Here is a 19,733-nt window from a genome sequence, read left to right on the forward strand (position 1 = left end):
AAAACACTTACTACCACCCCCTCGCAAGCAGCAGCAGCATACAAGGAAACAAAGAAAAACACATTACAGTACTGTATTTCAGGATGATTGCTGAACTTCGTCCCAAGAGTGGAAGCTCCGCCCCCTTGCTACAGTAGCCTGCCTGGGGTATCCACAGAGCTCTTAATTCTAGTAGCTTACACAGCTACACAGAAGTCCTGGTCTTGCAATTTCCACATAAAGTTATCAATCCAAGCCAATCTTAAAGATCATTAAACAGTTCTCAGTACAAGAAGGGGATAAAAATCACAGGTCCAGTCTTTCTAGAGACTTCCTATTTCATTTCTGCCTCCCTGCTGCTTGTGGCTCAGAGGCCCCAAACTCCTCCAGTCCCACTTCAAGACACAGGTCTCAGCAATACAACGTTTTAAGTGTGTTTTAAGTGCAATATGCAATGTAACACTAGACGGCAATGGAAAATTCAATGTATTTTTAAAAACACTTTTTAAAAAAGCGGTTTTTTAATATGTGTGTAGATTCCAGCACAATTTTAGGATCTCTGCTGCTTCCTCTCTGGCAAAGGGGGAATCCCCTTTTCCATTTCTCCTCCCTGGGGCCCAGTTTACTTCATCCCCTGCCCCAAACTCCAAATCAAAATGCTGCCACCAGGCTTTTCCTGGGGCACTTTCTGCAGAATCTCCAGGCCCACCCCATCCACATGGGTGGCCAGAACCCCACCCCCTTTCCTTACTCATGGGGCTAAACAAAGACGTGTAACTTCCCCAGTCACTTTCTTCCCTTAAACCCACTGGACTCTGGGTGATCCTGGCTGCTGCCCCCAGCATTAAGACAGGTCCCCCCAACCCTTGCAGACCATCTTGGGGCATCCAAGAGGTAAAACCACTGGCAATTATTATCTCACACACTTCTGCAGCACACAAGCCTATTGCTGCTCCTGGGCACCCTCTTCCTCTCGGGGAAATTCCGGAGAAACCAACTCAGGAGGAGCCAACTGCTCCCCTGGCAGTGAGCGGACACAAGCCTGGAGTTGCTCCTTGGTGTTTTCCTCCACTGAAGAAAGCGCCATTTCCCCTTGTGCACAGACAATCAACATCTTCCTTTCCCATAGGTGCTGGCTTCTCCCCCAACTCCTCAGGAACAGTTTTCCCTCTTTCTGGCACCTCCGCAGGCACGGGTTCCTCTGGCAGGCTCTCCGGCCCCTCCATTTCCTCCTCTTCCACAGAAGGCTTCCAGGGGTCAGGCAGCTCAGGTGGCCAGCCTTTCTCCTCTGAGGCATTTTCTTTCTCCACTGCTGGAGCTCCGGGAGTAGGAGAGAGATCAACTAGCAGCTCCTCCTCCGCTGCAGCCACCTTGGCACCTTTTTCTTCTGCCAGTGGCGCCTGGCATGGAGTCACACTTTGCTCTCCAAGGAGATTTCTTTCCCACTCTATTCTCATTTCAATGAACCACTGCATCTGCTGCCCATGATGCTGCGTTCGGTGCTCCTCCATCAGCTTGAGGAATACTGCTATTCCTCCCTTCATTTTGACTTCAGGAGCATGGTCTCCCAGGCCTTCTCTCCAGGAAACACGGCTCCCACTTCTTACACCAGTGTAACAAAAGCTGGGTGTCACCCCCACTCTCTGCTGAGTGGTGTTCCTGAGGGGGTTCCAGCGCGCCCCTAGGGTCTCTGCTCCTTTGGAGAATTGAAAATGCAGTGGAGACTGCTGTAGCTTTAAGAAGTACAATTTATTCCCATATTTACACCTTCAGTCTGCATGGAGGGAGTCCAGATCTTACAGCATGGTCATCTTAAGAGAGGTTTGTTCCCGACAGCAGAGCAGCCCTGGAGTCCAAGGCATCTCCCCCTTCTTCCCAGCACATCTTGCTCAATACATTCTTTTCCTGTCATCTCACACCCACTTACGCTGGCAACCTTAAAAATCCCCAGCCTTCAAAATCAGGGCAAGGGGAGAGGACAGTTCTCTTGATTTGCCAATTGCCCTCTGTAGCCCTGTATTGTTTCTTAATGGCCCTAGCTTGGCCTGGTCCTTTGCTTCATAGGTTAGCTCAGGAATTCCTCTGCAACTTGTATTTCTCCCTTCACAGCCCAAACAATAAAAACCCCATTTATTAAATTCTAGGGTTTAGGGGGTCCCCCCCAAAAAAAAACTTACAGCAATATACATGCAAAGCCTGCACTCTACTCACTGAGGCACCTTAAAAGCCACTCTAGCAAACTTCTCAAGATCTCTGCCTCTAAAGGGTCATCCTGAGCCAGAACGGCAGAAGCTCTCTGAGGTCTTTTTCTCAGATCTTTTGAACTGGAGTTGCCAGATGCTCCTGCATGCAAACCATTAGCAATACAATCAGGGCAATGATCAAGCCTGTGATCATATTGTCCCTTTATTTATATCTCTGTTGTTGTTGTTGTTGTTGTTGTTGTTGTTGTTGTTCTTTTTTAAAAATAATAATAATATTTATTACTTTTAAAAATTACAGAAAAGGAAAAGAAAAGAAACAAAAGAGAAAGAACAAAGAAAGAAAAGAACAATACAATATATAACAATACAAAACACAACCTAATCATAGAATCATAGAGTTGGAAGAGACCACAAGGGCCATCGAGTCCAACCCCCTGCCAAGCAGGAAAATAGTTTAATTTAGTTTAATGTGATTAGTTTAATCACAATAAACTAAACTAAACAAAACCCTAACCCTAAACAAAACAAAACAAAACAATAACCATTTAAAAACATAAATCACACCCTTTCCATACTCTATTTTTCATTCCCTTGTTTCCTCTACTTCCTCTCACCTCCCTTTTTGTATTCCACTTCTATTAATTGTTTCAGCAAACCCTTTCCATCTTTCTCTATTTTCTGTCATATTATAAATATCTTAACATATTTTTTATCATTAAAAACTAAGTACTCATTTTTCCTTAACTCCTTATAACATTTCTACTAAGGCCATAAAATTTCTTTCCACCATTTTTCTATCATTCATTATATTTTGCAATATTTCTATATATGAACTTTAAAATCTCTAATCTTCATCCACCATCTCCTCTCCCTGGTTTTGGATTCTGCCAGTCCTTTCCGTCAAATCCATATAGTCCATCAACCTGGAGATCTTATGTCCGAGGCTCTTAAGTCTTTTCCAGGTCCCTTCTGCAGGTCTTCTTCATATTCTTTAGTGCCAAAAAGCAAATCTCGAGAAAACTCCAACCTAGCAATACTTTTATTCCTTCCGGACAAGTCAGCCAAATTTCCATAGTTGAAGCTGAGGTCTATAAGATATTTCATGACATGTTTCAATATTCCTCCAGATCCCAAGGCCCCCAAAACTCCAGTCTCCTCCAAACCCAAGTCCATGTCCCAAAAGTCAGTTAATCCCTGCATAGAAGGATCTTTCCAACTTTCCTTTTTCCGTCCAAGCCGGGATCCAATCTTCAAAATCTGGCTTTTTCTAGATTCAATCGTAAAAGGCCTCAACTTGTAGTCCTCAATTTGCTTCTGTATGGCTGAAGAACCCACTTGTATTACTTTAGGCTCAGCAACCACAGCTTTCTCTTTCTCCTCCGCAATCTGTCCAACCAAAGTAGTTTCTTGTGCCAAATCCTGAATTGTTCCTGTATTGATGCTCACTTTTTGACTCCAATTAGTCACTTTTTGGTCCAAATTGTCAATTTTAAAAGAAGTGTCGTCTTTCTTCTTATGGAGCTGTTCCAGCGAATAGCTTATCTTACATAATACCTTCACAATGGTTTCTCCTATCAACATTTTGAGTGGTCCAAGGTCAATCTCTAGTTCTCACACTTACTTATCATACAGCTGGTGCAGTCCTGTGACAGTTTCAAAAACTCCCTCTAGAGGGAAACAGTCTCCACTTGTATCAATCCTTTCGAGCACAATTCAAACCATAAAAATAGTTTCACTTTCCAGTTACTTTTCCTCTTTTTTAAACGCAGAAGAAGACAATGGAAACAGTATTTTTCTCTTATATAACTAGTTGTCAAAAATGTTCTGTTCACAGTCAATGAACTCTCCCAAAATTTCCCTTTTTCTGGCAGCCCTTTTCAGGTTCGGAGCAGTGATAATTTGATTTTTCACTCCCTCCTGCAGGCTCGCCAAGTCCAAAATCCCCCCCCTTCTCCTGCTTCCGGGGGGGGGGGGTTGTAACTTTAACCGATGAAAATTCAATCCTTTGCCAAAATCTTCCAAAGACTTTAGCTTATAACATCTGTGCTTCAATCTATTTACAAAAAAGGGGAAGGCGGACTTCCTGTTTAAAACCTTCCCCGTTTCGGTGCCAAATTAAATTATTTGAAGATCCAATTTTGTGTTCTACTCACGGGTAGTTGTTTAAAGTCCAATTGTCCACAGGAAAAAGTCAGCGCTCTCCGGCAACAGCAATGCGGCTTCACTCCGCGAAAAAAAGCAGTCAATTCGAAGCACCGCGCCACTCACCCCACGTCGCTCAGGATCCCCGAAACTGGGTTTCCCCGCGAGTAGGGGAGGCGCAAAGGTGCCAGCTGAATCCCGAGTTCACAAGCTTCTCCCGCTTGTGATTTCAGTGGGTCTCCGCCTTCGCCGTGGCGGTCAGACCCTGGTTTTCGCGGAGCTAGTTCCTCCCGATCAGAGGAGCTCTGCCATTGCCGGAGGCGCCAACCCGGAGGTCCTGTTGTTGTTGTTATTCTTAACCTGTCCTTCACTTTAAGGTCCCAGGGTGGGGTACTACATTAAAACAGTTAAAAACAACTTACAATCATAAAAATAAAGTGGCCCTTAAAATACACAGGTGTCAGAAGTCAGGGTAAAAGAGGTGCGTCTTAAGCATTCACTGGAATCTGTATAATGAAGGTACCAGACACCGCTCTGTGGGAAGGGGAGATGCACAGCTAGGGTCTCTCCTGGTCCAGCCCCCCTCAGTCTTTGAGAGAAAAGGAACCACCAAGAGGGTCCCCTCTGCCAATCTTAGCACCCAATAGGGTCTATAGGAAAGAAAGCAGATATAGTGGGTAGATAATGGCTTGAATTTTTAAAAATGAAGTATTGCCTTTTAGGAAATGGTCCTGAAATATTGCTGAAAGTGTCAGGTATCCTGTGATCATTGTGGGGGGAGGGAGAATTGCACTTACCCTTCATCTGAGACTGTGTGCACACTAACCTATTTGTAGCACCAACATGTACCTCAGTCTGGAATTGTTCATGCACATCCTCAACATGCTGTTTTCAGTCCAGACTGTTTCTAAACCCTGACATCCACAAGGGTGAGTACAGTTACTTAACATGCATTTGAAAAACTTTCCCTTGGTGAAGCTATCCATGCCTCTTCCTCCCTGCATATGCCCCAGGTTAAGGAAAATGGAAGTGGTGACTGCAGTCTACCCTCAAAGTCACTGGGCAACTGTAGGTACAACCTGGCTGGCATCACCTACGTCAGTTTTTATCTTTTTTCAAATGTATGTACTGTGCAATTACACAGAATCAATCTGCAATGAGCTTTTTTCTTTTAATGAAACCATTTTCTCAATAAGTGCATTTCTGATTGGAAGGTATTCCACTATGAGAAGGAAAACTCTGATCCTAAACCTCTGCTGCCTTGCAGAATATATCTGGAAGAAGAAAAACCTAAGGAGTAAACCCTACACAAATCCAGAGAGGAGTCCCTAAGGCAGTTGGGTGGTGCCTCGTACGCCTCCTTCCAGCAACTCCTGCAGCCAAGCTGGTGTCAAACATTTCTCTGCTTTCCTTTGGACCACCCCAAGAGGGGTGTTTTGCCATCTGGGCAGCCCAGGACCTCCATAAACGCTGCCCAGGCTTATGCCCTGGGAAGATCACTTCTGTGCTACTAATACAGTGGTTTGACATCACCCCCAGACGCACACTCTCTTGTCTGTCAAGACAGATGGATGCCAAGAACAGATGGGGGGGGGAGGGATGTGCAATAGATTAGTCTGTGTGTGCCGTGTGTCAAAAAATCCCAAGGATTCAGTTTCCATTGATTCTTGAATATGTTGTGTGTACACAGACTAATTGTTGAGAAGGGGGCACCACCTAAGGTTAGAAGAATAGCTGCTGTTGTCACTCCTGGTGGACAGAGGTTTTCCCCAATGATGGAGGCACAGGACATAAGCAATTCCATGAAGGGATCCTACCTTGCAAATGGCTTGTGTTCATCTGCTGAGCCAAGATGGCTCTCAGCTTCTTGATTTCCTCTTGGTATTCCCTCAGCAGAGCATCCTTGGGATCCTCATTGATGCGGGGTTTGTTCCGTATGTTCTTGGCTCGGTGGGCATAGCGCAAGGTGCTGAGAGTCTCGTCGTAATTGTTGTCCGCAGGAGACAAGCAGGCTACCATGAGTGTCTTGGTATTGCCTCCAAGCGAGTCCTGCAGCACCCGAGTCAGCTTGGAGTCTCGGTAGGGCACATGTCTGCACCTCCCGTCTGCCAGGGCTGAGATGACGTTGCCCAGTGCCGAGAGGGAGAGGTTGATTTTGGTGGCCTCTTTGAGGCGTTCGCCAACAGCTCCCGTTTTGGACTGCCTCTCGCTCCCAGCCAAGTCCACTAGGTTGAGCTTTGCAGCCCTCAGGTGATCTTGCCCCCTCTCATCTGCAAGGAAAAGAGTCTGGGCTGAGTTGAGTTCTTGAAAGAAGGGAACAATCCTGAATTGTCTAGAGTATACCAGACCTGAAGGGCCTTGTGCTGCACCATTAGCTGCTTGCTGTGATAAAGTGTCTTGGGACAGCCCTACTTGACATCATCAGACAGCAATGAGTTCTACAGATTATCACAAAATTGTGGAGCTGAACCCCAAGGGTCATCTAGTCTAGGGTTGCCATATGTCCGGATTTCTCCAGATATGTCCTCGTTTTACGGTTTAAAATTTCTGTCCAGGTGGATTTTAAAAATTATGCAAAATGTCCGGGGTGTGTGTGTGTTGTGGCCCTCGTCCACGCGCTCCATAAGGCTGCTGGCAGCGGCTGCTGCGGCTGCTCTGGGACTAAGAAAGGACACACGGTGCCTGGTGGAGGCGCTGCTGCTGCTTTGGAAACCTGGGCTTTATCACAGGCAGGGGCTGAAATTGCTGGGGAGCCACTTACAAGCAGCAGCAGCAGTGAGTGAGCAGGCAAGCAGGCAAGCAAGCGCGGTGGGACAGGGCTTTTGAGATCAAGCGTTCGAAGTCCAAGGCCTTGCTTGCTGGGAAACATGCCTGTGCTGGGCACGGGTGGAACTACCTTTATTGAAGGAAAAGAAATCAGAGAGGAGGAAGGGAAGAGTGTCACCCCCACATGCCCCCCCCCTTTCCCATGTGTGTGCTCAGGGACTGAATCTGATACTAACCCCACCACAGCTTGGTCAAAAGTCGACAGGCAAGCCCTGCATATCTGGGGGGAGGGGGTGTCTGACTTCCAAAGCTATGCCTTTCAAAGTTGCCAGTGAGGATTTAAAATGCAGGTTGGCCATTGTGAAAACTGTTGAGCGCTTATTGTCTTATACTGGGGGTGGGGGTGGGGAGAGACCGGAAGGTGGCTGGGCAACAGCTGGGGGCCCTTTGGAGAGACCGGAGGAGAGCATGTTCTATGCAAATAGGCAGAAAGGGAAGGCCCCAAATGCTGGCCACTGACAGGCAATGCACGCCGTGGCCACACTGTGAGGGGAGAGAGAGGCTTCCTTATGCCGCTCTAGGCAAATGTATCCTCTTATTTGCTTTTCAAAATATGGCAACCCTAATCTAGTCCAACTTCCTGCAATGCAGGAATTTCAGCTAAAGTATCCACGGCAAATGGCCATCCAACCTCTGCTTAAAAACCTCCAATAAAGGAAAGTCCAACGCTTTCCAAGGGAGTCAGTTCCACTGTCAAACAGCTCTTAAAACTTCATTTCAAGCAGAATTGCAAGTAGCTTTGCTTCACCCACGGAGAAACAGACACCGCTGCCACCCGGCACCTTAACTCTAGGTGCACCAGTAGAGCACAGGCAACCTCTGCCGTGCCTGAGGCAGACCAAAATTGTTGAGCTTTTCTGGGGAAATCAAAGTTGTTGAGCTTCTGTGCTCCAGCCCCTGTCTTCTCATTCACATCCTCAACACAGGAATTTCCAGCTTTTACCTACGACATAGATCTCCATGTTGATGGTGAAGATGGAATGGGAACGGGAGGAGTCCTTGTTCATCAGGGTGTAGCCCACGGCACGGTTTCTCCAGCCCATCTCCATGATGCGCTCACACTGGGAGATGCTGTGCACTGTGTGCAGCGACAGGCCTTTCACGTAGACCCCTTTCTCTGGATGCTCCTTCAGCTGCAAGGAGGGTCGTTACAGCAAGTTACAGTAAAAGCTGCAGAAAGACACTTGAACTAGGAAATGACCAGAAGCTTGAGGGCCACTGCTATAGAAGGAGAAAGCTCTTATGCACTGACAGTGGCACTCTACCCCAAAGAACAAACCCCACAGAGGTGATGGGTTCCTAAATCTTTCCCCATCACCTACAAGCAAGATGGGCCACATCTTGCTCTGCCCATTCATACACTGGTGTGTTTTCCCAGATGGATTGCATCCGCTTATACACCTCTGGCAAACTGCATTTTTGGAACAAGAATTGCAAATGTAGGTCTTGTATTTACCAGTAATACAACAGAACTGGGGGAGGACTATCATACAGCAGAAGGTCCAGTCCCGAGTGTCTGCTGAAAGAATGTGGGTAATTGAAAGGCTGGGGAAGATCTGAGGCCTTGAAGAGCACCTGCCATTTAGAGTAGAAAATACGAAGATAGTCTGGCTCATTGTAAGGCAGGGTCATCTGTTTATGTGTGGCATTCATGGACATGACAGAATGTACACGGCCATTAGCAGATGCAACACTCCCACCCCCAAACTGATCTATCTCTAGCATCTCCTGTCATGAAGGAGTGATTCTGTAAGCAAGGCAGATGTTAACAATTAGTCCCCAAAGTGGGAGCAGGTGACAGGGCTGCCAGCATTCCTCAGCCCCTATAGATCTTTGTGTTAACCTGCTGAGGGAGGGGGAGAGAACATGCCATAGATTAGACTGCCATGTGGTGTCTGTAGCTGGTGCCAGAGAAGACGCCAATAAAGCCTGATAACCTGTGCCTACGTGTAAGTTTTTAGAAGCTTGCAGGGAGGACTTCGGAAAGTGACCTTCTCCTTGACATGGTGGCATAGTGGCACATTTGAACAGGAGCTTTGGAGCTTCAGCACCTTGAATGTGAATGGCAAGCGGCTGTTTAGACGGCAGAAAGTGTTCATCAATTCCAGGGGAAATGGCAGAAGTCTGTTTGGTGAGAAGCAGGCAGGGGGCCAGCTAGTTAATAGCTGAATGACCCTAGAGAGGCGGAGATGTAAAGGAGGAATATGGTCGGGTGTCAAGACCTAGAGTGGTTTGGAGCGAGGGAGACTCCTCTCCAGAAAGATCCTTCAGGGGGAGAAATAATTTTGTTTATTGGGACAAGCATATGTTCCCCCCATATACTGAAGGGCAGGGTTTAATCATATTTTGCACTCTCTGAAGCTACATGTGAGGACTTTCTTGTTCTTGTAAGCCATTGGATAATAATTCTGCTGCGGTGTTGGTGGAAAACATGAAACTGAATTGCCAGTAAAGTTCTTACGAAGGGGAGGAGTGGGAGAAACAGAAGCTTTGATGATAATAATAACAGGAAACCCCCTAGGCGGGAAGGTTTCAATCTCGTCTCGGAGTGGCCTGGTTTTTTTTGTAAACAGCCAGGACATCTTAAGAAAGACTGAAGCTTTTTGCAAGACAGAGAATGGCGGACAGGTTGCGTCTCAAGAGCAGCACAGCTGAGGAAGCTTCGTGGGAGGAGGAAGGAAGGCCAAGGGAACAATCTATAGCAGCCCCTCCCACTCCCCAGAATCAAGCTTCAATAGGAAATGGTTCATCAGAAGAGGCGCCAAATGGGGTTCAACAGACTGTGAGAATGGCATTAATTGACCCACGTCAATCTAGATGGGCTCAAGTGCAATTCAGTGAGGAAATTAAAATTAATAATGTATTAATAGTAGAGTTAAGAGATACGGGGCTGATATTTCCTCCGTATACAAGGGGTTATTATAGCCTGGCCAAATTTTAGAAGGCAGAGTTGATTGTAACTCCCTATGGGGGCCAAGCAGTAAAAACCAGTCTAGCCCAGGTGGATTGTGAATACAAAGATTTTACAAGGTCCTTACCAGTTTTAGTACATGAAAAGGATGTTTACACCTTTGCCTTATAGGCAATGATCTTGCTTTTAAGACAGCATTTAGCTCAGCTGTTGCCTGACCCTAAACGGTTAACCTTTGGTGAATTGTCTAGCCCAGGAACCAGCAAACTTTTTAAGCAGGGGGCCGGTCCACTGTCCCTCAGACCTTGTGGGGGGCCGGACTATATTTTTTTTTTGGGGGGGGATGAACAAATTCCTATGCCCCACAAATAACCCTGAGATGCATTTTAAATAAAAGGACACATTCTACTCATGTAAAAACATGCTGATTCCTGGACCATCCATCGGCTGGATTTAGAAGGCGATTGGGCCGGATCCGGCCCCCGGGCCTTAGTTTACCTACCCATGGTCTAGCCAATGTGTTGAGGAGCCTGTCACTGGAAATGTAAATCAGTTTGATTAAGCTTGTGAGTCAGCAGAAATTTCCTTGGCAAAGTCTGGTGAGAATATCGTGACTTCTCCTTCACCGCTTCATGATATTGAATTTAAGAAAGAACTGCTTAAGGATCCAACTTTAGAATTATATAGAAGTGTGGGGGTGCCTAGGGCTGGCGCTGAACCAAGAGTAGTTTCATCTGGGAGGAAGGGTTACTTTATAGCCGGTTCCTTCCAAAGAAATCGGCCCCAGAGTGTGAACTGAGAAGACAGTTGGTAGGACCCAAACATACAGAAAGACTGTTTTACATCTGGCTCACACATCTGCCTTTTCAGGACACTTGGAGTTCAAGCGTACATTAGGAAAGGTTACTAGGGAATTTTATTGGCCTGATATGTTAAGTTATATGTCAGGTCTTGTGATGTATGCCAACGAGTGGGACATAACGGAGGTCATAAGCATTTCCCATTACAGCCCAGTGGTATTACTGGGGAACCATTCACTAAAACTGGAATAGTTATTATTGGCCCAATGCCACAAGCCACTCCTCCATTTGAAATTAAGATTTAGTATGTAATCTAGCATGGGTTGTTTTGTCAAGACTGCCAGATCTTGGGAGTCTGATGGTAATACTTGGGTTTTAGCCGCCTCCTTTGTTTGGATCCCCAGGAGAAAGTCTAAAACTTCAGCATGAAGCAACAAAATCAAATTTCCTGATTGGCTTGAGAACTGTGCTCTTTGCTCTAAATCAGAGGTCAGCAAACTTTTTCAGCAGGGGGCTGGTCCACTGTCCCTCATACATTGTGGGGGGCCGGGCTATATTTTGAAGAAGAAAAAATGAATGAAATCCTATGCCCCACCAATAACCCAGAGATGCATTTTAAATAAAAGGGCACATTCTACTCATGTAAAACACGCTTATTCCCTGACTGTCCGTGGGCCGGATTTAGAAGGCGATTGGGCCAGATCCAGCCCCCGGGCCTTAGTTTGCCTACCCATTCTCTAAATCACCACGTCCGTCAGGCTCTACCCAAGTCGCCAGTCTGTTGCATGGCCCACCAGAGGCACCACCTCCTGCTCCAAGCAGGCTCCACCCCCATCACCAATATAAGGCAACCTCTTGGCACCCATGTTCTGGGGAAGGGCTGTGGCTCAGGGGATGAGTGCACATTTAGCATCCAAAAGTTCCCAAGTACAAACTCCAGATAGGGCTGGAAAATACTTCAGACTGAAACCCTGGAGAATCTTTCCCAGTTTCAGTAGACAGTGTTGAGTTGACGGACTAATGGTCTGATTTGATATAAGACCCTAAAAGTTCCTACTTATTCTACTGCTTATTCAGATGCTGAACAAAAGGGAAGCGGGAGCAATGGAAAAAATACGAGCAAAGAGCCGCATCACTGAGGGTCCTGGAATAAGAAGGGTTCTGGTGATGATGGTGACCAGGAAAGAGGGATGGATTTCACATACCAAGTTAACCTACCAAATTTTTCAATTCAGGTTTCTAATTTTCTCTGAATAAATGTTCTTTACATTCCTGACAATTCATTGTGTGGGGTTTATTTTTCTCACAGCGAACTGTCAGAATTCTGGTTTCTGGATTTTTGTTTTGTTTTTTGACTTACTTCAAACTAAGTTGCTAGTCTGGTGTCCTCACCTCCAGTTTTTGTTTGGTGTTTGGACCAAGGAGGTCTCTGATGTCTTCGTTATAGATCTCCAGGTAAGAAGCCCTTACCAAGAACTTGGAGTTTTCGGCACACTGTAAAAAACCCAAAGCAAAAACAAGAATAGGCTTCTTAAGTTTCCAAGCTGATTTATACTCTGTCAGGATTGTCTGCTGGGAGGATGGGGTTCTTGATGGCATGATGACTGTGTCCTCTCTCCAGTATTAGAGGCAATGCCTCTGAATATCAGTTGCTGGGAACTGCAACTAGGAAAGCGCTGTGGCACTCATGTCCTGTTTGCAGGCTTCCCATAGGCACCTGGATATCCACTGGAAGAATCGGACGCTGGACTATGATGGGCCTTTGGTCAGATCCAGAAGGGCCCTTCTTACATGCTCATGACTGTAGTTTGAACATCTGAAACATGCTTGGAGCAGGTTCTCACTGTCTGGTCTGTACCACTTCAGATGGAAAGTGGGAGAGAATGCCCCATCATAACGGAAATTCTTGCTCTATCTACTCTAGCTACACAAAGGGAACCCAATGTTTCTACTCCGCTAGTGAAACCATTTGAATATGACCAAGATGCGGAGACTTCTGCTCATGGTTGTTAGGAGAGAAACCAATTTCAAGCCCACATCTGTACTCAAGACAAGCCACGTTCTAGCTTGTTTCCTCCCTGGCCAGGGGCATACCGAGGAGTTGGTTAAGAGTGCAGGCCCAGAGGGGGTGCAAAAACTGCATGGCTGATGACATGCTGCGCAGCAGGCACCTCCTCTGCAAGCCCAAAGCACACCAACCTTTCAGCTTTTCACAGTGCAGAGAGCCTGTGATTGTCTGGATGCCAAGGAGGTGAGGGTCTGGGAAGAGAAGAGGCCAGTCTTCAAGCGGGAAGAGGTGTGTGGGATGCTGCAGGAAAAGGAGTGGCAAGGCTGGCTGCTACTTTTTAAGGGAAAGCAACACTTTAAACAGCTGCCCAGCAGAAACTGAAGGCAGGGGCAAAAGTAGGCTTTATTTCACCTGGACCAGAGACCCAGTTTGGTGCCTCCCCCCCCCCATGTGCATTTGCATACACACACACAGGCTGGGAGCCTCAATGGTGCTCCTCTGGAGACTTCACCAGGGCAAAAAACCTGGCTAGCCCCCCCCCCCCAAGCTACGGCTCCGATTGAAGGGGGTGGGTGTTTTATTTGGGTGGAGGTATAAATGATGGTGATGAGCACCTGTGGATTCCTGACCATCAGAGTGGGAAGGCGGCTTCAGGCAGCTGATATTGGGTGTCATGGAAGGGGCAGCAAATTGTTAAAGATTTTGATTTATTATCACGGTATTTTTATGGACTAGGAGCAGGAAAGGTGCTTTTTGGCTTTTCTGCCTCAGGTGCTAGAAGAAACTGGTCAGCCTTGGCTACTATGCACCTTGATGTGGGGTGTGGCGTCACTGGCCACTCCTCGGGCATTAAAATGACTTAAGCCAGCTCTGGATAGTTGGTTGAGAATACATTGTTTGCATGTCTGGACAGCGGACCACAAGGATCACGTTCAGCATTTCCCACACTTTGGTTTGCAGCATTATAGGAGAAGTCAGAAAGATAATAGTTTGTGAGGTGGATATGTCATAAAGAAGCCATAGATCCAATTCCTGCCAATTCTCAAAAGTTCAGAAGAGAAACATGATTTCATAAAATAGATATTCATCAAGTTGGTGCTTGTTCAGACTAATTAACTGGGAGCAAAGTTGTGTGGCCCTCACCTGTTCTGAATCCCTTCCTATCCTTCACCTTTGCAAAGAAACTGTGGACACTTAAACGCTGAAGCTTCTTCAATTCTTAGAATCTAAGTGCCTTACCTTGGTTCAGAAGGGATTGCTGCTTCACAATTAGTATTGCTTCTAATTTCCTTATGAATACTGCACAATTATATTCCATTTATTTAGTCACTACTTGTAGACCAGATTAAAATAGCAAACCTAAAATTATATACTCGGTCCAACTGAATTCACATTGGATAAACATGTTTAAAGATTACAATTCTGGAAGAAACTTACAATGAACTCATTGGGATCTACTTAGGTGTTTAGGTTCTGAGTGACTGCACAGTGTGGTTGCTGTTGCTTTCAATAATTGCACACCATTAAAAAAAACAGAAAACTTTTATGTGCTTAATTCTTGTTTATCTGACTGCTGGTTAAGGCCCAGGAGGACAGCTGGTATTTCCTAAATCCACCATCCTAAACGCCCAATGTTCTTTGGAAATTAGATTATATATTTCTGCCCAATCTCTGTCTTTCTGCACCTGTGGCTCACATCCATGTGCCTTAAGCCAGCTTTTGCCCACCTGGCAGCCTCCAGATGTTTTTGACTGCAACTCCTGGCCTTGCCTTGCCTTGCCTCACCCTCACTCCAGAAGCTTCAAGTATTTGGGTTGCATTTGTTTTTCTCCGGGGGACCGGTGCCAGTACAGTGCCTAGGTATACCTCTGCTCCCTGCCCCCCATGCCCTGGCACAGTAAGGAGCAGGAGAGGAGCAAACTGCTTGTGCACATTAGATCATGGTTCAAAATAAGTTGTTTTTAAGCAATGTGTTTGAACCCGGCCAGCATCTCTCTACTGCACCTGAAGGCAATAGGTTGTACGTCACAGAAAACTATTATTTTCTGCCCACAGGATTCGCTGCCTGAAGCAGCTTCCCAACTCTGCCTAGTGGTATGGCTGGTCATAACTCTTGCTGGTTACCTGGAGTCACATACAGGTCACTGAATTTCTCTATGGAATGAAGTACTCCACCAGCAAGGAAAAAACCACCTTACAATTATTTACATGATCACATTTCCCAGGCAGAAAGAAAGACAAGTCAAGAACCACCGATCTTGCTATGGTAGGGTTACCAGACATCCCCGTTTCCCGGGGACAGTCACCAGATTTACGAATAAGTCCCTGGACAAATTCCATCCCCGGAATGTCCCTGGATTTCATCTAATGTCCCCGGATTTCATCTAATGTCCCCGGGAAATGCAGCGGCGGCAGTCTCAGAAGCCTGGAGCAGTTGGCTCTGGCTGGCTTCAGGAGCTGCTTGGAAGTCCCCATATGATGGTGGTGCAGGGTCTCTAAGACGCAGCTTCCGGGCTGCCTCCATCTTCCCTGACCCCAGCAACTAAGCTGGGAAGGGAGGCTTCATGCTGCCTATTGGAGCAGCCTCCCACCTCCTACTTGCGTGCAAGCAGGAGGGGGCAGGGATCTCTCAGGCAAGGGGAAGCCTCCCTTCCCAGCTGAGGGATCCGTGCCCCCTCCTGCTTGCACGCAAGTAGGAATGGGATTGGGGCTGCTCCAATGGGAAGGGAGGCATCGTGCTGCCCAAGCCTCACTGCTGCTCTTGGCCCTCCTTCTCTGCCTTCCATGCCTGACCCACCGCACACTGCTTCACCACCACCACCACCATCACCACCGAAGAACCAACAACTCAGGGGCTGCCTAGGCTCATGGAGAAAGGAGATAGAAGCCTCAGAGGAAGGGGAAATGTGGCGGTTGAGGTCAAGGCCATCGCTGCAGCATCAACGTCCCAAACATGTAGTATTTATTTATTTATTTAAAGTGTCCCCGGATTCATTGAAAAAAATCTGGTAACCTTATGCTAAGGGTTGCTGGCTGACTGACTTTCATTTCGTATCAGTCTGTTTTACTTCAACACCTCTGCTCAGAAAACTCAACCAAAACATGACTTTGCTCTCAGGAGCAACCTGTGGCTCACACTCCATGTTCTTGCTCCCCTCATGCAAAACGAGTCTCTCACCCACTTCCTGGTTCACAGCCTGCTTCCAAGCCAGAATCAAAATTCCATTAAAACTGATATTTGTTCTCTTTTGGAGGTAATCAATGCTGTGGGGCTCTGTGTTGCCTTATCTGTTGTGATGTCCCTGATACCAATTTTAGATGTCTTTGGGGAGATTATGACTCGGCTAGCATTGGGGGAAGTCAAGGTGGGGCTTCTGGATTTTCTTAAGCCAGTCTTGGATTTAATAACTCACCTAGTAGCAGGAACACTGCAGGGAGCATTTCGATAAAAGTTTGTCATGTGCCCTCCTTTATTTGTCCCATATACAAGTGTACCTTGCTTATCAGTTTTTCCAAGACAGCTAAGGTTCAAATTTTATCAAATCAAGTGTCCAAAGAGAGGCCCTCTAGATATCAGAATTGCTAATTGTGTAAACAAGCCCTTAGCCAGCTAGTCCATTGGACAATTTTAATCATATGTACCTGCACACTCTCAAATAAGTGTTCAAATGCTCTGGGAATTATGCCCTTCTGGGAAGATGGATCCAGAATCCCTTGCATGGTAAAAGACTTCCCACTTCCCGTCTGCCCATAGGCAAAGATGGTACCATTATAGCCTTCTGTAACACCCTGGAATTTAAACAGAAAATGCAGATTAATAATAACCATCAGCTTGGATTTGTGTTCTCAGTTCAGTGTCTACCCTTCCTCAAGAGATGTTGTTTGCAGGCAAACTAACCACAGGCATCAGCTTCTATTAAGATCCACTCAAATATTTAATTAGAATAAGCAAGCATCTCTGGGAGTGTTTAAAAAAGAATTGGATATGAGATAGCATGGATGTAGGGGCTCCATAGCCCAGGGCTTACAGAAGTTAGAGATACTGCTACTTGCAAATTCTGCAATGAATTCTGTGATGAATTCTGTGTAGGCAGAATAGTCTTTCATACATATTGTCCTATAGATCAGCAGGGAACTTCAATTCCCATCATCCCTCATCACTTACTATGCTAATAATAGAGTGCAACAACATGTGGAAGACCAGAGACTCCCCACCCCAATAGATAACCATCAGTCTTCAACCATGCCAAAGCTGAATTGCAATCTGATCTAACACAGGGCCCATCATCATCTACAGGAGAAAGAGGGGGGGGGGGAGGAAATTGAAAAGTGTGTGTGATATATTATTATAACTACATACTGCACTCTTTCCTGAGTTATGTCCCTTTGAATTGGATTTACTTCTTGGTAGTCATAGAATCATAGCATTGTAGAGATGACCCCAAGGGGTCATCTAGTCCAACCCCCTGTAGTGCAGGAATCTCAACTCAAGCATTCCTGACAGATGGCTACCCAAACTCTGCTTAAAAACCTTCAATGAAGGAGACTGCATCACCTTCTGAGGTCATGCATCGGCTTGCTCTGTAATTTTGTTTTGAGCAGGTTAACATGAAATGAGGGCCCCAAGTCTGAAAAAATTAAAGGCCATTGCTACAGATTTTTTCTGCTCCAGTACCTTAATTTCCCCCCTGCTTTAAGTTGCCCACTTCCCTAGGGTAAGCAAAGTATGAACACACACACTTAAGTACAGTATGTGACATTTATACCACTGAGCTACAGATTTCCCAATAGGTAAAGGTAAAGGACCCAGGCAGCTTTCTGGACCTGCTTCTGGTGCAATGGAAACCACAACGGAAGCCAGAGCGCTTGAAAACGCAGTATCTGCAGCTGGTTGCACTCACCTCTATGAGGGGGTAGGCAATTTCATTATAGATTTGCTCTGTGTTGTGGCTCATGTTATACGCCCCATCAAAGGTGAACTGTTTGGGTGGGTCTTCTGATGCCATAGGGTTCTGGATAAAGCACTGGCCACAGGAGCTGTCCATGCTGACCACCACCTTGCAGCCCATCTGCTTTTCACGCTCATTCAAAGGGCGGCAACGCACAATCACTTTCACCGCTTCTGAGGCCATCTTCAAGGCCCATGAACTTGGGCTTGGAGACTTGGTGTGGGGCTAAGGCACGTTACTTCCAGCACAGGAAGTAGGGCTTGTGCTCACTTCAATGGAGCGTCAAGAACAAGGCAGTAGAAAAAGGCAGCTTGAAGGCAGGCCAGCTGCTGTGCTGTCAGACAACTGGCCAAGGGTGAAGACTGTTTTGCCTGGCAAAGTAAGTAGTACAAAACAGGTAATTCCTTTTGGGTAAGATCAGTGCAGGGGGTGTGACCGTAACAGGGCAACATGTGCTACACCAGGTGATGAGTTTTCTAGGAAAATATGGGACACCTGAAGTGCCAAGAATGTGAGCGGCCAAAGGCAGTACTATGCTAGGGCAGTGGGGTGGGAAGCCTGGCAGAAGAACAGGCGTTCTTCCTTGGTCTTGCTTTGGCAGGAGCAGCGATGAGCAGCAGAGGCCTTTCCTCAGAACCTGGAATGTGAGTGTGACCTCACAAAGACCCTGCTAGGCAATGAAGGCTCCGGTGCCAGTGGCCGGCAGCTCCGCGCAACTGGGCATGGGCGGGCATGGAAGCCCTTTTCTTGCTTCCCCCAAGGACTGGGTGTGGCTGAAGGGAACAATGGGTGGGGAGACACGCCTCTGTTTCACCTCTAATTCTGCCAGAGATGATCCATTAAGGGGGCTGTCAAGCCTTTGGAGCTCCAGGCCCTGGCAGCCTGAGCAGCTGGGAACTGGCACAGCCCCAGGGGGCACAGAGGGCGGGGAATGGGGGCAGCTGGCCCGGGAGGGGGGGGCCTTTCTCCAGCACCGCTCAGGCCTGGCCCACAAGCGGAGCAGCGGGGGGGGGGGAGCAGCTGAGGGGCCCGGGAGCGCGGGGAGCCTCACCGAGCGTCAAGGCGGGATCCCGCTCCGCCGGCCCAGCCCCCTGCCTACCCGCCTCGGGGGTCGAGGGAGGGCGGAGCGGGGCCGGCATGGAGGGAGGCTCGGGCCGGGCGCCTCTCGCCGTCCCCTCCGAGCGGGCCTGGCCTGCGGGGCGCCGCTTCGCCGTCCAGCCCGCCGGCCCGCCCGCCCGCCCGCCGGCTCCTGGCAGTGGCGGCGTCGGCGTTGCTCGGGCGACCGGCAGCGTCTCTGGGCGCGCGGCAGCCTCCGAGGCGGGGCGAGGAGCGCCGCAGTCCCGCGGGTGGCTTTGGCCCTCGCCCCACGGACGCAGGCCTGGGCTAAGCAGGGGAGCGGAGGCCCCTTCCCGGGGAATTGTGCGGCTGCTCCGGCGCCCGGAGCCCCAGCGGGTTTTCATGTGTTGAAACTTTAAAAGCAGCCCAGGAAAACGGGCTTCCCGCCACGCAATCCTTTCGCGGTGAACTCGGGGCTGCCGCGGGATGGTAAAGAACTGCGCTCAATCCTACGCACGACCAAAAAGCGCGATCCCTGAATTGCCCGGAGCATTAACACTTTCGCATTGGACTGAATCCAAAGGTGCGGGAAATTACGCACGAGGCGCGGCAATTCGCCGCCGTCTTCACTCAAAAAGAGCATCTCCACCGGCTTCTTCCAAGCACTTCTGCCCGACCTACATAGTAAAGGATACAAAACGCCCAGAAATTTGGTGCTTTGTTTTTTACCTGCGCGTGCGTTTTAAACCTACAAATACATGCAGCCCCCCCTCGCCTTTGGGGTAAAAGATAGTTAAGACACAGGGAAGAGAATCGGGTCGAGGAGAAGGACCCGGCTGGAGGCGGGCGCGGCCGGGA

At 47.7% G+C, this 19,733-nt stretch overlaps 1 protein-coding gene across 6 annotated transcripts in view; it reads right to left on the reverse strand.

The window, feature by feature from the left end:
• The window catches only part of KIF17 (kinesin family member 17), a 46,271-nt gene extending 27,565 nt beyond the window's left edge, over positions 1 to 18,706 (reverse strand). For 4 of the 6 annotated variants that reach the window (XM_082205646.1, XM_082205645.1, XM_082205642.1 and 1 more), the window contains exons 1-5: positions 17,772 to 18,705; positions 16,513 to 16,659; positions 12,255 to 12,356; positions 8,095 to 8,284; positions 6,143 to 6,595 (exon numbers count right to left, since the gene is read on the reverse strand). In XM_082205646.1, the coding sequence (XP_082061772.1) occupies positions 6,143 to 6,595; positions 8,095 to 8,284; positions 12,255 to 12,356; positions 16,513 to 16,659; positions 17,772 to 18,002 (1,123 nt within the window). In that variant the 5' untranslated portion in view covers positions 18,003 to 18,705. Of the gene's footprint in view, positions 1 to 6,142; positions 6,596 to 8,094; positions 8,285 to 12,254; positions 12,357 to 16,512; positions 16,660 to 17,771 lie in introns of all 6 variants that reach the window. The other 2 variants (XM_082205644.1, XM_082205643.1) reach the window with 1 other exon arrangement.
• Between the last annotated feature and the right edge of the window lie 1,027 nt (positions 18,707 to 19,733).

The sequence above is a fragment of the Podarcis vaucheri genome (assembly GCF_965113315.1).
Source record: "Podarcis vaucheri genome assembly, chromosome: 17".
NCBI lineage: Eukaryota > Metazoa > Chordata > Lepidosauria > Squamata > Lacertidae > Podarcis > Podarcis vaucheri.